Source organism: Mauremys mutica, chromosome 12, assembly GCF_020497125.1.
Source record: "Mauremys mutica isolate MM-2020 ecotype Southern chromosome 12, ASM2049712v1, whole genome shotgun sequence".
NCBI classification, from domain to species: domain Eukaryota; kingdom Metazoa; phylum Chordata; order Testudines; family Geoemydidae; genus Mauremys; species Mauremys mutica.
Genome location: NC_059083.1, coordinates 82,027,135 through 82,049,872, shown reverse-complemented (window position 1 = coordinate 82,049,872; position 22,738 = coordinate 82,027,135). Strand labels below are relative to the sequence as shown.

The following is a 22,738-nucleotide window of genomic DNA, read 5'->3' as shown; positions in this document are numbered from 1 at the left end:
CATCTGTGCTGCGTGTGATACTTGTGACGGTCTCTCTGATAGTCACATCATCACAGTTATCCAAGCCTTTACCACTAACACACTGTGTTCTATATGGGGCTAGCCTTGAAAACCACTCTGAAGCTACAAACAGTGCAAACTGCAGGGGCCTATTTACTTAGCAGAGCTGGCCATAAGGAGCATGCTACACCCTTGCTCCAAATACTGCATTAGCTCCCTATTCACTTTGGGCTGCAATTACAGATATGGATATTGAGACTGAAAGCCCCCTATATTTTGCGTTTTGAAACCCTAGAAACAAGCTTTCTCCCTATGCACCATTACAAAGATTCATTTTCTTGCAATCTAAAAGCTTATGTGCATGTTCCCCGAGAGGCAGTGACAAGTGCGTTGAAAAAATCTCCAAACAAGCCAGTCAGTCATTCAGCTCTCAGGAAATGCTGGTGCATGGCAAGGAGCTCCGTGCGTGGCAGACAAACATGGCTAAGGGAAAGAGTCCAGGCCACAGAAGGACTAACCTTGTAGCTGAGTTTCCCCTTAGCCAGCCGGGGTATAAGTTTAGCTGTGTTATAGATATCATTCATTAGATTTTCCACCACTTCCAGAAAACCATTATCTGCTCCCACTTCCAGCGATGGACGGTATCTTAATTCATCATTATGTAGTTCCATGTGCACTTCAAACAAAGGAGCTGCATTGGCCTGAGATACATTAGTGCAAAGCGCATTACTGTCTGCCTTCCGAACACCTGCCCTCAGCCCCATCTTGAATGTGCTATTTAGCCCACTACATTAACTGCCTCAGTGCTAACCCTCTGTCTGACCCCCTTAACCTGGCTTCTGCCCCAGCACTCCACCAGCTCTGCCAGTCGCCTCTTCTCCACGCTCATGCATGGCCTCTCTGCTCCCCCTTTAGCACCTCTCTCTTCCCCAGAGGTCTGGGACTCTGTGCTCCCCTACATTGTTACTGCTCCTTATCAGCTTTACAAGGGGGCTACTGCAGTTGAACTTGAGGCAGAAATGAATGGCACAGAGTATTTTAATTATCAGGGCCAGTTTTCTTGTCTATTCCATTCTATACAGGTTCTTGGACTAGGCTCGTTACCACAGTATCTGAGCAATTCAGTGGCAGCCTGGATGTGTGGGGGAAGAGGAGAGACGTGCCAGAGAGTACCCTGACGTTATAGCCTATGACAGGGAGGGGAACATGATGAGAGCCCACTGGGGAAAGAGGGCAGGGTAGAAAGTGTTTAGGAGGAAACAGAGCTCAGTTTAGCCATGTTAAGCAGCGGGGTTACACAATGATGCACCTGGGACCAGACAGAAGGGGCAACACGGGAGGAGAGGCTGATTCATGATTGCAGAGCAGAGGAGAAACTCAGAATAGAAGAGATAGCGCTGGGCTGCAGATTGAACTGGGGACTCCTCCACTGTCTCAGCTGGGGGCACTTCTCCTCCCTCTCTCTCTGAAGGCATCTCTTCTAGGGCTCTGTCCTTGACCTTCTGCTCTTTGTCAGTGGGTGCACTTGTGTGGTCACAAGTAATGATTCACCACCCTCATCCTATCTTCTCTCTTCAGTCTCATCTCCCTCTGCCAGAGCAACACCATTTGCTCCTGGACACCCCCCCCACACACACACACACTCCACACCAGGGCTAATCTGAACTCCCCACCTCTGCTCCCAAGCTCTCCTCTCTTGTTCCCTTCTTTATTATAGTTAGCAATTTCAAAAACCCACAATCCTCTGCTCAGCAGCTGCTGAAGCACTATGGGATAGTGGTCTAAATTGTCCCAGAATTCACTCGCACATCCACAGAGGGATTGGTGTGCACATGCTCAGATGGCTGCAACGGCAAATAAGAGGTGGGAGGGTGGGGGCAGATCACACACTGAACCATGTTGTTTGTAACGGATTACAATAACCAGGCCACTAACTAGGACAAAAGCATGGCTGCAGCAGTCCTGTGGACAGACCTTTATAGGATGTACTGAGACAATAAATTCAGCGCATGCAATGTAACTTCAAGAGATGTTCTAAGAAATCCGAAAAACTGTGGTTTCCTTAAATAGTTCATAAATAATAGTGGCACATGCATTATATATGTGCAAACACTGACATTTCATAAAAGGGAAGAGGAAGCTGGATAACATACATCAGCTGCCATGTTGGTGAGCAGAAACTGTAAAGATTTGCGAATAAACCGGAAGAATCCATCCAAAACCATGTCATCCACATATTCCACATAATCTTGCCATGTTTTGGATGTCTTATCAGCCTTAAATAAGTCTGCATTCTCCTGCAAAAAGAAACAAGCTATATTAACTGTCTGTTTGATAAATGGTCAGGCAAATGTCCTACCTTCTTTCAATGAAAAACGGGAGTTAACATTTGATTAAGTCGAAAGTCTAGTTTTCTGGTATCAAATGTCTATGTTGTTGCTTCCCTGCCCATTCTTTACAATTCCATTTGAATGTAAGGGAAAGAAACAATTTTTATGTAATGTCCTCTGAAAAGAAACTACCCCCAGGGTATGCCAAAAAGCCATACATGTCCCCCCAGACAGCAGTCGTATAGACTTTTTTAAATCTCAGTTGTACAGTAGGAACATGAGAATAAATGAATCCAGCCAAAGGTCTTTAACAAAGCACTACAGGCTCATGCATGAAGTCCTTACTGAACTATAACACCCATTGACTTCTGTGGGAGTTTTGCCAGAGTAAAGATTTCAAGGTTGTGCCCCAGATAGTCTGAGTCCACCATTTACACTCATACATGGAAAACATTAGTACTGTATGTGGAAGTGGTTTGAAGTTTAAAAGTGCTACAGCACATAAGTGCTAGATATAAGTAACTATTGTTAAAACAGTTCCGACTCAATTGAGTTTATCTTTCCTAGTTTCTTACCATAAGCATAGTCTGAATCTTTTGTCCAGCATCTTTAATTGCTGCATAGCGTTTGTTTATGGTATTAGCTTTTCCATCCAAGTCTAAGAGAGACGTTTCCTTATTGTCTTTCCTTTCAAATAGAGGACTGGCTGACCATTCCTGTATGGAAAAAAAAGACCTAAAAGATGCACTTTTACTACCCTTGGGAAATACTATGCCTGCAGAGGAGAGAGATTTAATATATACCAAGAATGTTATTTTCAAAAGTGCCTGGAAAAATCTTTCACCCACCTGCATAAGCTGGCTGATATTCTCCACATTTAATTTAGTTTTCTGGATTCTTGCCTCTAAATCATGCAAGACATTTCTCATCTCCTGAATATATTCCATAACACCTGAGAGAAAAATGCATTTCTAGCTAGTAGACAGATAAGGTCTCCAGACATCAAAGTAACTGCTTGCCTGATGGCTCTGATCATCAGATTGTTGAGGAGAGATACAAAATAAATTTACCTATAATTTGTATTCTCAGATGGTAAATCTGACAGTGGATTCATGCTCTGCTTTATGCATGTGATGACCTCTTGAGGTCCCTTCCAACCCTAATCTTCTCTGATTCTATGTGGCAGGGGAGGCTTCCCTAACTGAAGGCTTTGGCTGCCACACTACAGAACATCAGCACCCCCCAGGCTCTGCTCAGTGGGTCTAACACCCCTCTGTCTCCCATCATTAGTCCTTTCTTAGAGCTAATCCCAGTACATTCTTGATCCCTGCAGGAGGTAGAAAGCCTTTTCATAATGAGTGGGATCTGGCAGGGCTTCCATACACTCCAGTTGCCCGTGAGGAATAAGCTAGGACTCAGGAGTAGTTTAGGGTCAGTAATGAGGAAGGAGGCAGGAGTTGCTAGCCTACATAGCAATGGCAGGTGTGCAAAGACTGTAGTCACCCACACAGGGTACAGACCTTGGGAGTGGGGACCTCTAAAAGGACTCACTTTGGAGGAATTAGGGTAAATGCTTCAAAAACGACATCTGCAAATCAACACAGAGAGGCACGGCTGATCCAGCAAATGAGCAGCTGTGTCAGCCTTCATTCCCTGGGCTGGGAGCAGTGTGTGCTCGGCCTGGGGGCAGACAGAACCACTCTGCATCACTGTCAGTGACTGACCCCCCCATTCCAGCAACATCGAAGCCCTTCTAGGACCCGAGAACATGTCAGCCCAACCCGGGTCCTTTGGGCCAAGGACATAAATGAGAACACACGGCTCTAATGTTATGAAGCCGGGGATTCTCCCCAGAACGCACACAGAAACATTTTGTCAACTGGAAATGATGAAGTGACTGACTTTGTACCTTCATTGCTCCAAAACAAGGTGGTTTCGGCTTTCTGCAGCTTGACATCATTCTCATCTAACTCCTGCTTGACCAGTGGAAGCTCTACTGACAGTATGGTTGTCTTGATCTGGAAAACAAAAGCATCACTGGCTTCGGATCCAAAGTAGTTCTGTGGGACCAAGGGTGAGCGGCTGCCGTAAGTGCGGAAGTGCAACCTTTTCTGAGCACACTCATGTTTGAACCATCTTAGCTGGTTTCAGAGAGAGAAACGGAGGCCTCACATTCCACACAGATAGGCTGGAAGGGTGGAACAGCATAGGTGACATGGGAGAGGTCCCAGCAAGTAACATGCTCTCAAATATTACGGTGATTAACTCTAAGATAGCACTACAGGAGAGAGCTGCCTAAGCCATGAAGTAGGGCTAGTTACACATGACAGTTCGACCGGTTTATTCAAACCACCTGGAAGTTTTATAACCCATTTTATAATAGCCGGAGCACTACTTTAAAGTGTTACCCGGTTTTGTTCAACTCTTCTAAACAAGGCAAAGAGACAGACACACACTGATCCTGTTTCAGCATTTTGTTATCTTTCCACATTGCCTCCCCTTTTGCAAACTTGCCTTATTGTACCAACCGACAATGAGGTCCAGATTGCCCACAAACTTCCGGAAAGTTTCATTTTGAGAAAAGAGATTGCCAGCACTATCTGGAATATCTTTTTGCTTCTGAAAATTCAAATACTTGACTTCACGTAGAACAGCAACTAGCTACAAAATACAATAATTAGAAATAATTACCTATTCATAAAAGGAAAAGCTTCAGCATCATCCCATACTGAAAATCTCTCAAGGAAATCAGATACAAGTCCAAATGGTTTCTCACTGCTGTTCACTGAGATGCCAGTCCAAACCAGTACACAAATGCAGCAAGATTTGTCTCAGCAGTAGTAGTCAAAATAAAACAGACACTAACAGAACAGGGCTCATACAGTATCAGCTACAAACATTTCATTTCTGCTCAGACTGATTTCAACAAGACAGCTTTGTGTACAAGCATGTTGCCACCCACCTCCTTGTTGAAGTTCACGCTGATGAGAGTAGCGTCTGGATCTCTCCGTATCAGCGGCTGTTCGAGGTTAAATTGGCAGTCTGCATCTACTCTACTTATCCACTCTTCATAGGTCTTCTCTCGGTAATTCTGCAGCAAACGCATCATCTCCTTATACTTCTCGGACACCAGTTTAGCTTCAGCACTGACCATGACACTGTAACCAAAGTAAAAGTTGCAACTGACGAAACAGATACACTGATAGAGCATGGGATTTAATCACAATGCCAAACAGAACCTTGGTGGTCTAAGTGGATATGTGCTTTATCCTCTGTAAATGATCACTGCTGCTCCGTTGTATATACACTGGATAACAGCATATCCTAAAGTGCAAAACACAAACAAAACGTACTTACGGGTGATCAATGGCTTGCAATTCCTTCATCGGAGTCTCTAGTCTTTCTTGGAGCTCCAGAGCCCACTTCAGCTGCCCAGCAACAGGAGGCATATTTTTGCTGATAGGTGGCACGCCTCCTGATTTTGTGGCCGCTATCTGGGCATCATACATTATCTTTGCATTGTCCAATTCAACATTAAACATTTCCAAAAGGGTGGAGTAGTGAGGGGACACTTCTGCCTTTATCAGAGGTCGGTCCAATAGCGATCCAAACATGTGTATTTGCTAAAGAACAAAGAAATTGGGAAACTGTTTATACATCAATGTATCTGCTGACATAGTCTATTGAGAGTGCTGCTGATTCTTCCAAGAGGTATTAGATAAATTATGCTAAATCACTCTAGATGTATATAATGCCTTTCATCTACTTTATAAATACTAGATCACCTAAAGATTCACCTCTTCCACAGGGCCCTTCCACAAACCACTTCAGTTAAATGGCTTTATCTCTCCATCTGGTCCAAGTGCAGGAGACTGGATAGATAATAGAGCAGGAAATCAGAATTTCCATGCCACAGGAAATTCCCAAATTTTGAAAAAAAAAAGTTCTAAATTGGAACAAGAAGCTGAAATTTAGAAAATTTTCCACATAAAAACTTCAAAACATTCTTATTCACAACCATCAAAACATTTGATGGTTTCATTTCATTTAGACTTTTCTATGATATTAAAATGTTAAATGTAATATATATATAATTAATATTGTAGTTTATATCATAGAAAAGTCTAAATGAAATTGCTTGAAATGAAAATGTCAAAAAACACTTCAGCATTATTGAAATGAAATGAAAAAGTTGAAACAATTAATTCATATAGGCTTTTTCCTGCTGAAAATGTCATTGAAATTGACAAGTTCCTGAAAAAAAAAATTATTTTGACAAAACTGCATTTTCTGATGGAAAACGGCTCCACTGAAAATGTTTTGACCAGCTCTAATATTTACATTCTAAGTTAACATCTTCCTCTGTGACCCTACCCCCCACCACTAGTTTCCTCTCTCTGACCTGCATTCACCCCTGCAGAATTTGGCTCCTCTAAGGAAAATCAGCCCCCTTTGAAATATCTCAAGTTGGGCTCCCAAGATCTCTAAAGTAGCTTTTGAAAGTCTTGACCTTCAATCGTTACTTTAATGTATATATACTCACTGACATGAGTATTCATAGATTTGGTATCAGACACCAAAGCAAATTCACCCTAATTACGGCATGTGCTAACACTCTTGCTAGAAAAGAGGCACACCAACCATACATGCACATTTATACCTTGACAGCAGATTCAATACTATTACAGTCATTAAATCCCTGAGAAAAAATGGTTGCCAATCTTCTATCCAAATCCTGAATTTTGGTCTGGAACTCTGCAAAATCTTCATCAAATTCCTGTCAATAAAAATAACAAAGGGTTTAAATAATAGGGTTAAGCCATGCTTAGGTATTTTATATAGAGACCCATTCAATTTAAATGAACTGATTTTATGGATGAGTTCTAAGACCAGATTTTTTTCCCTAAAGTAAGTACATTTGTTGCCATGGTGACTATTCTAATATGCAGGTCCTCTGCCTTGTTCAAAGCAAGTAATTTATTCATCTAACAAACGAACACATTTTTCACACTAACATTTACTCACCTCTTCTGCAGGATCTAAGGGATCATATCTGCAATCAGCAAAAACCTTAATGAGTTCAGAGACTTCCTCATAAATCTGAAATACCATGCTCCCAAGGATGTTTCCTCTCACTCCTCCCAACTCAATTTTCTCCAGCTTCAGAAATTCAATAGCTGTTACATACAACTCCTAATGAACAGAAACAATCACCACACTCGATAAATCTTCATATCGAAATGCTGTTACCTACATGCCAGGGTTCTAGTGAAAGAGAACAGGGACTGACACAGAATCAATGGGACTTGGTGATCAAGAAGAAAAATGCAGGTGCTAACTAACTAACTAACAATAATTCAAGTTCTATGTTGTACTTAGTGTCTTTCATCAGAGGATTTCAAAGTATTATCTCCTCACCTTTGCAGAAGGGAAAACAGAAAGCCCTGATTCAGCCAGGTACTTAAGCATACATCTAGCTTAATGGGACTAGTTATGTACTTAAATTTAGGAACAAGCTTAAGTGCTTTAGTGACTCAGGGCCTGAGTGATGAATGAGGGGTTTCGTATCTTGTACAGTAACTGGAGTTCTCCCTATCTGTATTCCACTGTGGGGGACATATGTGCGCCACACGCCTGAGACCAGAAGACATTGGGCTGCACCCGCACCCTTCCTCTCCTCATGCTCCAAACCGAGGAGTGGCACAGACCAACCACATCTCCTGTTCCTTCTCTCCCATGAATTGCAAGGATCCGAAGCAGAGGGAAGAAGGATGGGTAGTGGAATACAGATAGGGACCACACATCTCGAAGAACTCTGGTTACTGCACAGATACATAACCTCTCTTTCTTCTTCAAGTACCGGTCCCTATGTGTATGACACAGTGGATGAATGACAAGCAGCACTCATTGAGGAGGAAGGCACGAGGGTGCTGATGACAAAAGGACCAAACCAAAGGATGCATCAGCTGCAGCTTTCATGAGCCTGTAATGCCTTGTGCCCTATTCTGCTGCAGCTCCTCCACCCACACAAATGCCTGCTTCTCTGGTGACCACTGTGCAAGAAGCAGCTCAAGTTCACCCAGAAGACCTCTCCTCTTTCCCTGTCACATTCCTCCTGGAGACCCACTGCTGCCATAGTGACAACTGGTGTAAGGATTTGGCATTTGGGACCAGTTTACACACTGTAGGTGTATTTGGTTGTACCCTTTCTCCTGCCCGATGGCCAATTCATCTGTCTTTAGACTGGGAGCACCTCAGGGCAGGGCTTGTAGCTTCTGGGTGGTTTGGCAGGCTCCTGCCATTTTGTGGGCACTATCAGAAACACGGAGCACACAGAAAGGCTTCCCAATCAGAACAAGCACTAGTTGAACTACCAGACACAGAATATTTCATAGGCACCTCTATAGTCTTCAGTCTGTGCAAAAATGAATTCATTCTGGTAAACACAAGAGATGAAGGGAACTCCCATAGCCTGACCTCCTTGTCCTGAAACCAGAGAAAAAATTGTCAGCGTAATACGAGCCCAGCATCACTCTTGGGTAGGGTTAGCGAGATGAGGATGTGGAGCTTTCGGCTGAGTGCTTTCTCCATGCCCCTGTGCCCAGCAGAAACATACCTTAAAGAACGTGGGCATCAGCTCTGAGCAGCACCTATGGTAGGTTTGGTAAAGTCTCTCTATAATTGAAGGCCCTAGTTTGATCCCTCCCAAGATCTCTTCTATTTCTCCTTGCAAGCCTTTCATCACTTCCTCGGGGCTCAGGAAGGTTCGGGTCTAAACAAAGTAAAATGCAGTAACAGGACTTTAAGAGCAGTTCCAACTAGAAGGTCACATGCTTTGTTTCTTCTGTAGCAGGGAGTTCCCCCAATCTGATCGCTTCTGCAAACCAGCAATCGCAACAGCTACAAGCAGCATTTGCAACACACCGCTGTCGAGCCCAATTCATCCCTGCGCCGGGGCCAGGGCTGGCACAGGGAGTGAGTGGCTCAACCTGTGCCTCCCCTACTCGAGGGCAGCCTCTAGCACAAACTTTGGCAGCCCTAACTCACCCCCTGAGCTGGCAGCATCAGGGAATTGCCAGGGAGGCTGTAGGATTGTCCTGGCCACAGCACCTCCTCTCCCCCTCTGCTGCCTCTGTTCTTCTCCTGGCCCATGCCAGAATGAACCACGGGCTTCTGCCATGGTGGCACAAAGTCCTCTGTACGGATGTGATTCATCAGGGGGCTACACAACTCCCTAGTCCCCTTTGCCCTATTGGGCAACAGTGCGTTTGGCCCCTGGTCCTTTAAGAAAGAAGAGAAACTGCCTCTAGAAATGGTCACCCAGCAACAGGCCACTGACTGTTTTCTCCTCCTTCCAGCTGGCCCAGACCCTCACCTCACCTTTCCTGCAAGCGTTTTTACAGCAGGGGCAATTTCTAACATTCCTGAGTGCCTCAGCCTGAAGCCTGGGCTTGGCTCTATCCCAAAATGGCGGAGGGAAGAGTGCCACTGAGGGTGCTGCTATGGAACGGAGGAGGGGGATTTAAATCAGAACAGGAGCAGCCCAGAGCAACTGTCCCTCCACCGCCCCAGGCGTTCTGGAAAAGGTGGGTGCACCCTTCCCTAGGACAGTACCATTTCAATGAAGAGGTTGCAGATCTCCTGTAAGATGACAATGATCCTGGATGGCGTGTTGTAGTGTTCCGAGTTAGCCCATATTAAACAGACAGTGTACATGACGCTGTCAATGTAGGGAGACAGCTGTGAAGAAAGGACATTACTTTGAGTCCATTTAAAAGCAACAACGGGCCCATCAGTAAAGCAAATTAGTTTCACTTGGAACTTCCTGACCTTTCAATAATGAAATCTGAAAATCATAAAACTTCACAGCATTTCAGAATGTCGAACACGGCAATATTCTGACCACAAGACTAAACTGACACGCAGAAAACCCATGCACAGAAACATCTGGAAACTGTTTCATACATCCTTGCATGGAATTTGCAGGTTGGGTGGTTTAGAACTGGGTACTAGTTCTCTGCAAACAACATACCTGAGGGTATTCTGTTTGTTCCATTTCCTCCAACAAAACCTTAAGAGGTTGCAAGTATAGATTAATATCATTGGCTTCCTTCACTCCTGCATCAAATGAAAACTGCAGGGTAGGTGAAGTCAGAAGATACAATTAAATATCATCTAAAATGAAACCATCCCTTTATGTGAATCATCAGGGCTTATACCTGCACTGACTTCCTTGAAAACATTCTTCAGAGCAGGCCAGTAGCAACTCTTCGCCTTCTTCAAAATCTCTGCTATTTTATTCACTCTTGGTGCAAGCAGCTAGACATCAAGATGTATCAACACGTCAGCATTCCAAGAGCGCACAACAGCGTGTTTGAGAGAAACGTTATCAGCCCAGAAATGGCCAGGAGACACGGTACCTGCTCATGAATGCATTGCAGATTGACCAGCCTGGAGCTCCAGAATTCAAATTCCACCTTTGGCAATGGGTTCGATCCGTCCAGCAGGGGCTGGGCAGAATCTTTGCTCAGTACATCTCTTATCTGATGAGACCAGTCTATTATTATCGTCTCAATGGCATGTAATAAGGAGCTGTCCATTGCTGCAGGGAGTCTGAAAGGCAGCATCAGTCACCCGGTGAGACTGCATCAAAAACCAGCTCCAGGAGTTCATGCTGTGTAGGTAGGGGCTCCACGCTTTCCTAATCTTGCCCTCATTTACTTCCACTAGGTGCCAGAGCAACTGAAGCCTTATTTTCAGCTTTAATCCTAAACACATTCCCTAATGAAAACCCAGAGTGTCCCACACTCTTCCATAGAGCCTACGGGTTAGAGGTGGACACATCAGCAGAGCCCTGTTAGACCCGTTCCTTTGACTCCCGAATTCCCTTCCCAGTGGTACTTCACAGTCTGATGCATGTGAGACACAGCTGGTTCCAGGTGTGGAGCGCAGCCCCTGCAACAGAGCAGGTCCCTTGTCCCTAGGGATTCAAGGTTATATTCTTTGCAGGAAAAATACAACTAAGAGTGAATTTCCTGGAGCACTCACCTGTCTAGGGAATCGGTGGAACTGCCCAGGTTCTCCAGGTGCTCTGGGAGAGGGAGCAGCGTCTTCCCTTTGATCTTTCCTCCCATCACAAACATTTCATTTTTCAGTCTGTGGGCTTGTTTCACAACATCATCAGACACCACTTTAGGCCACCCACTCATGTTCTCCTCATTCATGAATAAGGAATAAACCACCTAGAAGAAAACATTTCGTCAGTTCTCTGTGTGTATTTTATGGGGGACAGAGGCCGAAGACAAAACCGTGCTGAGAAATCATCCTTTTGTTTGCAGAGGTGACATCACTAACAAGTGATACAGCAAAGCCACAGCTGAGAAGAATGGTTTGTGTCCTGCTTGGTGCTGCACTTTCCAACTCTGGCAAATGTATCAAGAGCCTTGCAATGTGTGGCATTTTTCTTAAAGCCCTAGCTCCTGGAGTCAGGTGATTCCATAAGACTCTCAGTTTTCATTTAAAACAACATTTCTGGTCCTCACGGTTGCAGAGAAAAGCTTGAAAAGGTGACAGGAGTAAGACCTGATGGCTCAGAGAGAAAAGAAAATGCTCCTGGCATATTTTTTGTCTCGTGAATTTGGGGGGCCTAAGATGATTTTTCAACACTTGGGGTTGACAATACTGTAAATGTGAATATTTAGTAGTTTGAAAAAAATCCAGCCAATTCCCAGTTATCTCAGAGAGGGGGGAAATGACACACTCCATAATATTTTAAAGAAATAGACTTTTTCAACATAAATAACACCAGACCTACTAAGCTGAGATTGTCTCGCCCCTCACAGAGTCACTGACATTGAGGGAAATTGGGAAAAAAAAATAAAAACCATAAGTTGTTAAAAATGCGTTTCATGAATGTGCCATAAGGTTTGAGATTTTTTATTCCTCGTGCACCCAGGGATGCCAGGTAACCCTCCCCCCAATGCACCACTCGGCTATTGCCTTGTGCAGCCAGGGACGCCAGGCAACCCTCCCCCCAATGCACCACTCGGCTATTGCCTTGTGCAGCCAGGGACCCAGGTAACCCTCCCCCCAATGCACCACTCGGCTATTGCCTTGTGCAGCCAGGGTCTCCAGGCAACCCTCCCGCCAATGCACCACTCGGCTATTGCCTTGTGCAGCCAGGGACCCAGGCAACCCTCCCCCCAATGCACCACTCGGCTATTGCCTTGTGCAACCAGGGACCCAGGTAACCCTCCCCCCAATGCACCACTCGGCTATTGCCTTGTGCAGCCAGGGACCCAGGTAACCCTCCCCCCAATGCACCACTCGGCTATTGCCTTGTGCAACCAGGGACCCAGGTAACCCTCCCCCCAATGCACCACTTGGCTATTGCCTTGTGCAGCCAGGGACTCCAGGCAACCCTCCCCCCAATGCACCACTCGGCTATTGCCTTGTGCAGCCAGGGACCCAGGTAACCCTCCCCCCAATGCACCACTCGGCTATTGCCTTGTGCAGCCAGGGACGCCAGGCAACCCTCCCCCCAATGCACCACTCGGCTATTGCCTTGTGCAGCCAGGGACCCAGTTCACATCCAGGCAGGAAAAAACCACAGTATCTTACAAGATGTAAAGGGGAGGAAACCCAGTCCAAAGAAGCGCTCGTCCAGGGCTTGGCCCTTGTGAAGGAGCCGGCATTCAGCTCAGGGCACTGTGTCATGTGCAGGGCCTGGCTCTGGAGAGGGGGCAGCAGGAGGCAACAAGGAAGCTGCTGAGGGGGAGTTCAGTGTTGCTGGGGGATGTTTGGAAGCAACCGAGCAGGGAAATGGGGTTTCAGAGCACCCAGCGCTGGAGGCCCATGGGGAGAAGAGATGGCAAACAGACAAGGGAGTCAGAGGCAAGCACCTCAGCAACTTCAGAGCCACAGTCTTCCTGAAGGTCCCTGGGATCTGGCTCATTCACTCACCATGGAACGTGACGCTGGCATGGAAATGGGACATTCTAGGAGCCAGCCTTGGGCCAAGCGGGTTTGCTCTGCCCCCCATGGCCTCAGCACTGAGTACTCTGAAACCAGCCCTTTGCCCACTCCCCAAGTGCAGAGCGGGGCAGGAGCATTTGCCTCCAGGACACGCACCTCCTCCACCACTGCCATGAGCTGATCCACCGGTGAGGGGCTGATATCACCCACCAGGAGCCCGGTCTGGAAGTTTTCCTTGGTGATGTTTTCCCTCTTCCTCTTCACAAAGTAAACCGCTTTGCTCTTGAGCACGGGGGGGAACTCCAGGCAGGGCGTTAGCTGCCCGGCCGGGTTGAGGGTCAGCACCAGCGCCAGCACGTCCTGCTTCTCAAAGAACTCCATGAGCAGGGCGCTGATCTCCTCGCTGCCCAGGAACTTGGCCCATTTGTCCGGCTTGAACCGGAGGGCGAGCGTGGAGTAGTTCTCCAGGAACTCCACCCTCTTGTCCGACACGGTGGCCATCCTGCCCCTCGGTGCTCAGCAGGGTCCTACTTAAAGGGGTAATGCTGAGCAAACTGGGGTCAAGGCAGGTTTTCTCCTAGTCTCTCCCGCACTCAGGGCTAGCTGTGCTTCCTGCAGTGGGCGAGTGAAAGGACAAGGTAATATAGTGACTAATTAGCCCCACCTGCACAGGCGCCCATGCTCTCGCTCTCCTTGCTGCCAGTCATTAGCCACAAAGGCTGAGCCGTGGGGCTGAAGTTTTAGACTCAAATGCTCAGGATCCTCCCTGTGTTTGGCTGCCCCGTGGGCTGGTGTGCGGAAGTGCTGGTACCTACAACCCCAAAGGCAGGCGGAGGGAGCTGTGGGTACTCGGCTCTGCTGGAGGCCAGGGCCTCAGTGCCTAACGCCGGGCACCCACACCAAGAGCCCCAAAGGGAGAGGCCGCCTTCGAGAGTGCGCGGTGCCCGGCGTGCTCGGTTCACAGCTTTTAAAGCCTCCTGTTCTGTTGTTTTCATGTCCCTCCTTTTGGGTCTTGCCCCCACAAAGATTGGGGTGACATTTATATTGATGGCTTGTGCAGCCTCTGCCCCCTCACAGCTCCAGCCTTTGGGAGGGGACAGGAGGCAGGAAAACTCCCTCACCCCCACCCCAGGGAGAGGTGCTGCCTGCCAGACAGAGGCAGCAACAGGTCCCGCACGTTCTCAGGGGAAGGAAGGGGACAATTCTTAACATAGCCTCCACATCCCATTTTCCCCTCAGACCCCATGTCCCTAGCCCCAGCCCCTTCTTGCAGCCCCATATCCCCCCCCCCCCCGCCCATGACCCACTCTCACAGTCCCACCTTGGCCCCTCCCTCAGCCGCCAATCGCCTTCAGGCCCGGGACTGTCTGGCAGCCTGCATGGCCCCTGGGGCCAGGCCTATATCCTGCCCGCTAGCTTCACAACATCCATGTCCATATTTCTCCCCCAAGCTCTGTCCAGCCCCACAGCTCTCCCGGCTCCATAGCCGCTCTTCCATCCCGTGAGCTCCCAGCACAGGCCCAGAGTTAGGCGAAGACATAAACCCTCTTGCCAGAAGGCTGCAGCGTGACACTGGGGTGTGTCCCAGAACGATGCCACCGAGTGACAGAGAAAAACCGGCCGCCCCCAAGGCCAGGGCGCCTCACCCCCGTGCGCCCTAGGCTGGCTCTTTGCAGACTGACTGGGCTGGCGGGTGGGCCTGATCGCATGCAGCACCAGGAACTCCCCCCCTTAAACTGCAGCTTGCAAACCCCCCCCCGAGCCCAGCCCAGCCCCACAGCCACCTGAGCTCTGCCCCCCAAGTTCCTTCATCGAACCCCCGGCCACAGGAACCCCGGCGCCTCCCAAATCACCGAGCAGACGCTCGGAGCCGTCTCAGCACCACTCTCCCCTCAGACCGGAGGCCCCAGATGGCTGCTCCAACTGCCCCGGAACCCCCCAGGTCGGGGACATCCGCCACCAACCGCCCCTGCTGCCGGAACCTTCCGCCCGCCCCCGCCCTGACAGGTGAGCGCACTGCGGGGCCGGCCGGGGCCAGGGAGCCCAGCATCCGCATGAGCTGTCCCCACACTCTGCCCCTCATCCAGCTTGGTGCATGGCCCTGCGCCCCCCACCATGGGAGGGCCTGCTCCAGGCCAGGAGGGTGGGGCGTCGCAGCCTGGTCCTGGCTAGACTAGGGGTCCCATCAGGCTTCGTGCTTTGCCATGGCCCAGCACAGCAGCCCCTTTCGCCCCTACTGGGTGCTGAGATCATCACCTCTCCTCACAGGTCAAAGCTCAATGCCCCTCGTGACAACAGGGAGCCCCCAAGTAAGTCTCCACCTCCAACAGACCTGGGTGAGACGAACCCCGGACCCTCGTCAGCCGTGGTGTGGAACATGCCCACTGCTAGAGCAGGCAAAGAAACGCCCGGGGCAGCCAGATTTTCCAAAGAGCACTGCACCCGACACGTGCCCAACCTGCCAAGCTTTCTTGGGAGCCCTGGCCCACGTTCACACTTCACCTTGGTCCCTTTCCAGGTTTCCAGGAGATTTTGGGCCATCCCAAAATCCAGGATGCTTCAGTGCAAGGCTTGCAGTGCATTAAAGACGCTCTCTGTTCTGCCAGAGTCCGTGCTCTGCACTGGGGCAATTCTGCAAGACAGCACATGGGTCACGAATCTTCCGCAGGAGAGCTGGGAGGGGGCAGAGAGGACGGCAGGTAGGGAGGGGCCCCCACTTGCTCTGGCCAGGGGCCCCACAAAACCCTAATCCACCCCTGGCTTGACCACAGGGAACAGCAGCAGCCAGCATGGCTGGGTGGACTGGTCACCCATGAATCGCCACCACCTCTGCATGATGAGGACACCATCAATGAGATCACAATGCCACAGGGGGGGTCTCCCTGAGAGCAGGATTAACGCCAGGCTGTGCTGGGCCCAGCTGCACCCCCCTGAGGGCTTGACCTGCCTGGCTGAGCTCATGTTCCAGCCCTGCTCATGCAGTGAGCTCACAGCATCTAGGTGGGGGCAGAGCCCCATGGGCACGGCCGTGAGGGAGCTCCCAGGGCTGGAGCCCTGGCTCTGAGCTCTTTAGCACACTGCGCTGGAGGGGGCAGCCTGAGCTCTGCTATCGGGGCGGCTGCTGCCATGCAAGGGAGGAGTGCAGCTGGGACCGGGGGCACGGCCCTCCCCTGCATGCGGAAGCTGCCCCCAGAGCTTCACTTATGCCAGGGCCAAGCCCCGGCCCCTCAGGGCCCAGCAGCTTGGAGACCCGGCCCCTCAAGGCTTCCTGCATCAATGATGAATGTAAAAATGTTGCTTGAGCCCTGGGCCCCTGGCTGCCCCTCTGGGAAGCTACCGGACCCTGACCCACAAGCGCAGCCTGCTGGGCTCCTTAGGGCACACTGACCCCTAGTGGCCGGAGAGCACAGGGCCACTTCGCCTGCGGGACACGGAGCTGCAGGGAATGATGGACGGGGTGGCGTTTTCAAGGCATGTTGGCCTGGTGCTGCGGTGTTTGAAATCCCCCACAGTGCCTGTGGATCCCCAGTGGGCCTCGCCTTGCCCAGGCTGAACCTCCTGCAGGGGTCACTGGGCTGCCCCACTGCCTGCCAGGGCACGATGGCAGGGCTGCTTGGAGCAGGAGTCCTGAACCCTGCCTGACACCCCCATACATCTGCTGCCAGGAGCCCATGTCCCCAGCCCCAGGCCAGCGAGCCACGCACCCATTGCCTTAGCTTACGCTGCCTCGGGTACATCTCCAGTGAGCTAGTGACTAAACATCTCAGACGCAAAACCTGTTTCTCCAGCTCTGCTGGTGACTAGGCCCCTGCTACAGACGCTAAGACCATCTCTGCGGCGTATCTCCATAACTCCTTTCATCGCAGCTGTACATACATCACAATGTTACGGACCTGTGACCGCAGCTTTCACTGAAGACCTCACGTGACAGTCTTTGGTGCCCCAGAATGTACGTAGCAGACGCACATGTACGGACGGTAACTCTCTTGACAATTGGCATTAAGGGGTTTTTAGGTCACTGCTTGAGATCAGCCTGTGCCACCAAAGCTTGGCCTGCAGAGCTGGTAAGCGGGACCGTGGGGACACTTCCCTCTAGGGCTGAAGCAAGGGGTGGTGCTTTGAATGACCTTGGGGGCTGTCGTCTTCGGATCCTGCAGAGAAGGCAGAAAATGGACAGATCTGGACTCAGCCCATGGCTCCTGCAGCAGGATGCACCTGCCTTCCCTGCACTTGGGAGTGGGGTTTCCTGACACCTACAGGCTTAGGCTGTAGAGACAAGAGGAGCTGAAATGAGACCACGTGTGGGAACAGATCCTCTGCTAGGTCACCAGCCTGGGGCCAGGCATACTGCAGGCATTTCACATGGCATCCATGGCCCTCAATAGCCTCTTCCAGCTAGGGAGCTGCACACCTGGCTGTCCCAAGCCCCCGCTGGCCAGAACCCTGCTGAATTTGGTGAAAATTGGAAAACCTGCAAAGTGCTTTTTGCCACAGGCAGTAGGGCTCTGGTCAGAGCAGCGTCCCGCAGCCTGCTGAAGTCAGGCCCAGAGTTTCCATTTGGTGCTGCAGGCAGAGGAAGTGCTGCTGTCCCAACCAAGGTTTGCTTCGTCCGTGTATCGTGTGTGACCAAACGGTGATTTTTGGGGGGGGGGGGGAAATCAGGCTGTTCTTATTCTCCAATTGTCCTGAAAGCCCACAGGATTCTTCCCACGGACCCCTAGCACCTTCCCTGTCCTTCTGGAATTCATTAGACGTGTCATTCCACAGTTATCGCATCACAGACAGCCATGCGTCAGGCTGAGAAAACGGTTACTCGCCTTCTCGTGCCTGTTCTTCGAGATGTGTCTCTCACGTCCATTCTAGTTAGGTGTGCGCACATCACATGCCGTCATCGGAAAGTATTTCCCCTAGCAGCACCTGTGGGGTCAGCTGTGGAGCCCCCCCGGGGTGGTGACTTCATGGCGCTCAACATATGACCCTGCCGACCCAGCGCTGCCTCAGTTCCTTCTTGCCAGCTGCTCCGACAGAGGGAAGGCGGGTTTGGAATGGACATGAGCAACACATCTCAAAGAGGAGAAGGTGAGTAACCATTTTTTCTCCTATGAGTGCTTGCTCATGTCGATTCCAGTTAGAGGACTCCCAAGCCCTACCCTGGAGGTGGGGTTGGACTTGCGGAATCGCTGACAGGAGCACCGCTCTGCCGAATGCTGCATCGTCTCTGGCGCTAGCAGAACTAGGGCGAGAGCAAGTCCCTGCAGTTCCAACGACCGTCACTGGCGGTAAGAAGGAACTAGATATTGAGTGCCATGAAGGCGCCACAGCGGGGGGCTCTGCAGGTGACCCGACGGGCGCTGCTAGGGGAAAAACTTTCCAACAACTGTGCACGCAGCGCGCGCACGCCTAACTGGAATGGATGTGAGCAAGGGCTTCGGTCAGCCAGTAGGTTCCCCTGCAGGGACTGTGGTGTCAACCCCAGTGCTGTAACTCCCCAGGTGTGGAGAGTTCCCATCTCAGCCCATGGAAGCCCTGGGACCCCACTAAGTAACTGATCTAACCAGGCCTGATAAATGTGGGCCATTTGCAGCTGTGTATCAGCACCAGGCACTGTGGCAACAGTTCTCATTTCTCTGGGCAGGCGGCCAGGGCCCAGCTGCGTCTCCAGCACTGTGAGAACGGGGATGCACAGTACGGCTCCAGGATCGGGCCCCCTGCAGCTAGAGGACACTCCCCAGCTTGCTACACGAGCACCTGTATGGACTTAAGCCTATTGCAGCCTGCACCGGGGCAGGGGGAAGGTGGGGTGACAGGCATGTTTCCTGACTCGCCCAGTTCCTGGAGACAGGTAGTTCTCTGTCGCTGGCACCCCTGCCCAGCCCTCACCAGCAGGCAGCGCAGCCACGCCCAACTTGGGAGGGCAAGGGGAGGTGCTTGTGGGAGAAGTGTAGGGGTGAGGAGTGGAAGTAGGGCAAGGGGGCATCAGTGACGGGCACCAGTGACTCTGCTCCCCTCCATCACGTGGTCTCACCTGGGGCATGAAAGCAGCAATCCAGGCCCCCGGGAGACCTCGGCTGGGTTACGAGCTGCCTTTCAGTGGTACCCTACAAGCCACCAGGAAGCAGGCACAGTAGCACAAGAGCTGGGAAGCCTTTGCCCTGTGAGCGACCGACGCACCCACCCCCAAATGGCCGCCAAGCGTGTCAGGGTTTCACCAGAGCAGATTGAGCCCTAGATTCGACTGGGCAGGTTTAACTGAGGGCTCCCCGGGGCCTGTGCCCATCACAGCCACCGAAAGCAGCAGGGCTGGAACCGCTGACGGCCCAGATAACTGGAGAGGGCAGGGGCCCTTGGCAGATCCCCAGGAGCCTCGGGGGGTGGCTGAAGACTCTGTTGCTGCAGCCAGGCGGGATCATTGACTGAGTCGGAGGTGGAACCCGCTGGCTCCCGCTGCGTTCACAGCTCTCACTTGGAGCCTGGTGCCTCACTTGTTTAACATTGCATCCTGCCTGTAGGGCTTGGCCGTTTCCCCTTCCCAGTCAAAGCCTACCCATGGACTGTGCCACGCTCCGGGGCCACTGGGGGCAGGACAGTGGCACAGCAGGGCTAACACTACCCCTTCCCCAGGTCGAGTCCTGCCAAAGGCAAAGCCATTTCCCCGAGGGAAGCGGGGGCTATAGGAGAAAACGGCCCCAAACTGAATGACCAAGTTGCTCGCCCCTTCCCTGAGCTGCAGGTAGAGCCAGGCTGGCTGATGCAGCGCGCAGAGCAAAGACGGTCACGGGGATCCCTGCAGAGATGCCTGTGGTGCTGGATCTCACTGGCCATATGCAGCATGCACAGTCTAGGTGTCTCAGGCCAAGAGCAGAAACCTCAAGGCCCGGAAAGAGCACAGGGCAAGAGAGGGACGGACCCAGCTAGCCCAGCGACCAGTCCTCCAGGCCTGGGAGAGGAGCAGGCTGCAGGTGAAAGATTTGAAACTGCAGGGGCCATCCCAGAGCACAGGGATGCCCAGAGCACAGTGCCTAGCCAGCGCTCTGCAGTGCCAGGCCAGACCGTCTGATTTGGCTCCAATCTATTCCCTAGGCCAGAATGGAGGGGTGCGTGGCTCCCCATGGGGCGTGACTCATGACAGAGTGCCGAGAGCTCCCACTGGGTCCTGCGGGCCAGAGAGCCCTCAACACGGCTGCGGATGGGCCCCTGACCTGCCGCTGCCCCGCTGAGCACTGGGGCAGGGAGCGGCTCTCCCTCAGCAGAGGTTGTGGTGTGAGCCCCCCCACGCAGCCGAGAGCGGAGAGAACAGGCGAGACACGAGCAGGAGGCTGAGCGGAGGTTTGACGTTTATTTGCTGCAGATCCTCAGCGCTAGTTTACAAGGCCGTGGCAAAAAACCAAAGAGTTAGAATCAGACTAAAAAACCCTGAAACGCTTCCCGCCCTGCCAGAGAGGCCTCTGCACAGAACTTCAACAAATACAAAATAACCTTAAAGGAGAAAACTATACAGAATATTTACACCTCTGATAAATAGACTAATACTGCTGTGGGTGCCTCTCTCCAGACCCAGTGCCTCAGGGCCAGGGGGCCACGCAGGCTGGGGCAGCTTCCAGAGGAACCCTGTGCCCCAGACTGACCTCTCCTTCAGCCCCTGGGAGCAGCTGCCTTCCAGGCAGGTTCCAGCCCTTCTCAGGACACTCGTCCCCCTTCCCATGGGTTTCACAGCCCCCTCATTCCCAAACCCCAGCTTGTGCTAGCAGCAGGACCTGGGACACCTCCCTGCCTGGATGCTGGGGAGTTCCCTCTGCAGGAAGCTGTGCCATCCCCTCTCATGACACCTGGGCGAACCCAGCCCTGCTGCTCCAGTGTGCCTGGGATGTCGCTGAGCCCTGTGGGTGCTCCCTGAGCTCTGCTCACAGCCCACGAGGCCCAGTGGTGCCAGCTCCAGGAATAGGCTGATCCAGGGGAAGGCCGGAGCAGCAGGGTTCCTGCTGGCAGCTCGGCACTGCTGCATGGCACTGGGCATCTGTGGAAGCTATGGCTACATAAGGGCACCATGATGGTTTTCGGACCCTTGGCCTCCCCTTCCCAGAACCTCTGTGCCTGTCTGCTCCCATCTCTAACGAGCCCAGCTGCCCCGTGCGTCCCAGAACTCACTGGGCTCTCCAAGGAGCCCAGGACAGACTGGTGCCCTCTAGAACGAGGGTAGGTGGGTGGGCAAGGCACATGGGCTCCCCTTGGCTTGCGTCGTGTTCACACCCAAGTGCCTCCTCCCTCCCCACTCAGCGATTCCACCCCCTCGCAAGCGAAACGCCTGCTGTTGAACGGCCCAGCACCGACTGAGCAGTGACAGACGGAACATGCCCAAAGTGCTTCCAAACAAGTGCCCAGCTCAGCCCGGTCTGCCCCCGCCCTGGGGGCCATGCCAAGACACCGCAGCTCCCTCCCCAGGGGCCGGGGTATAGTACACATGGGCAGAGTGGAGCAGGAGGTGGCCCCAGGCTTGGGCAGGGCTCCCAGAGCTCCCATCACACCCGCCCTGCCCCTCCCCACAGGTGTGTACAGGTGCCTTTGCCCCGTACACATCGACCCCTCCGCAGAGATCCCGCCCCAGCCCTGGCTGCTGGCCTCAGGGCTCCAACTGGGGCAGACGCATCGCTGACGAATCCTCCTGGAGCTCCTTGCAGGTGACGTGTCTCGCTCCCCCACCAGGCCATCCGGACCTGGCCTAGGGCCTGAAAACGGCTCCCTGGGAAGGGAGCCCAGAAGGGAGATGCCAGCCCCAAACTCCTGCTCATCTCGCAAGGAGGCTGCTTTGCCGACGACAACCGTAGCTGCAGGCTCTTCGCTGTGGCCCTGGGACCCTCCCAGCCCCCCCCAAACTCCTGCCCACCCCCCAATGGTAAAGAAATTGCAAAAGCTGAAGCTAGTCCCTGGGAATTCAGGCTGTGCTGGGCTGCAGGAGAGGCCCTTGCCTGGCACCCTGCTCTCTCCATCTCCAGGGGAGGGGAGCCTCTCGCTGCCTGGGAACGCCGACCTCACTCGGCTGGCCCAGGCTGCTAATGTCTCTTCATGGAGGACACTTTCTTCTTCCTCGCTGCCAGCATCTCATAGAAGGGGTCCCTGCTGATCGCTGCCCTGGGCAGGGAGAAAGGACGTGTAAATGAGACCCCCAAGAGTCCAGGGAAATCCCAGCTCATTCCTGTCCCCAGCTCGATGTAGGAGCTGCTACCCCAGGGGGGAAGTGTGGCCTGGCAGCAAAGGAACTGACCAGGATCCAGGAGATCTAGGCTCTGCCCCAGACTCTGGGTAACCTTGGGCAGTTCTTGGGAGAACGTATGCGGGTCACCCGGGTACCACGGCCCGGCCAGTGCAGCACCCTCCCTCTGGAGGGGCAGCCCAGAGAACCTGGCCCAGTGCCCAGGCGGAATCCCCCTGCCACGGGG

General features: G+C 51.9%; 2 protein-coding genes and 1 long non-coding RNA gene across 14 annotated transcripts in view; 1 reads left to right on the top strand and 2 right to left on the bottom strand.

Moving 5' to 3' along the window:
* DNAH17 (dynein axonemal heavy chain 17) overlaps positions 1-17,313 on the bottom strand; it is a 104,968-nt gene extending 87,655 nt beyond the window's left edge. For 2 of the 7 annotated variants that reach the window (XM_044982045.1, XM_044982046.1), the window contains exons 1-18: positions 13,461-13,914; positions 11,379-11,572; positions 10,751-10,943; positions 10,550-10,649; positions 10,363-10,448; positions 9,945-10,070; positions 8,947-9,102; positions 8,730-8,816; positions 7,356-7,523; positions 6,991-7,107; positions 5,688-5,953; positions 5,293-5,488; positions 4,845-4,991; positions 4,240-4,348; positions 3,179-3,282; positions 2,906-3,046; positions 2,154-2,297; positions 519-701 (exon numbers count right to left, since the gene is read on the bottom strand). In XM_044982045.1, coding sequence (XP_044837980.1) covers positions 519-701; positions 2,154-2,297; positions 2,906-3,046; positions 3,179-3,282; positions 4,240-4,348; positions 4,845-4,991; positions 5,293-5,488; positions 5,688-5,953; positions 6,991-7,107; positions 7,356-7,523; positions 8,730-8,816; positions 8,947-9,102; positions 9,945-10,070; positions 10,363-10,448; positions 10,550-10,649; positions 10,751-10,943; positions 11,379-11,572; positions 13,461-13,805 — 2,862 coding nt within the window. In that variant the 5' untranslated portion in view covers positions 13,806-13,914. Of the gene's footprint in view, positions 1-518; positions 702-2,153; positions 2,298-2,905; positions 3,047-3,178; positions 3,283-4,239; positions 4,349-4,844; positions 4,992-5,292; positions 5,489-5,687; positions 5,954-6,990; positions 7,108-7,355; positions 7,524-8,729; positions 8,817-8,946; positions 9,103-9,944; positions 10,071-10,362; positions 10,449-10,549; positions 10,650-10,750; positions 10,944-11,378; positions 11,573-13,460; positions 13,997-15,088; positions 15,216-15,806; positions 15,988-17,197 lie in introns of those variants that run through there. The other 5 variants (XM_044982049.1, XM_044982043.1, XM_044982048.1 and 2 more) reach the window with 5 other exon arrangements.
* Positions 15,352-20,625, top strand: LOC123345297. Of its 2 annotated transcripts, XR_006572765.1 has the most exons (4): positions 15,352-16,003; positions 17,171-17,253; positions 18,940-19,146; positions 20,385-20,625. It is a non-coding gene; the product is annotated as an uncharacterized LOC123345297 (long non-coding RNA). The 2 variants fall into 2 exon arrangements; XR_006572766.1 differs by having other exon boundaries at positions 18,940-20,625.
* CYTH1 (cytohesin 1) overlaps positions 20,620-22,738 on the bottom strand; it is a 40,491-nt gene continuing 38,372 nt past the window's right edge. For all 5 annotated transcript variants that reach the window (XM_044982062.1, XM_044982060.1, XM_044982061.1 and 2 more), the window contains exon 13: positions 20,620-22,430. In XM_044982062.1, coding sequence (XP_044837997.1) covers positions 22,352-22,430 — 79 coding nt within the window. In that variant the 3' untranslated portion in view covers positions 20,620-22,351. The remainder of the gene's footprint in view (positions 22,431-22,738) is intronic.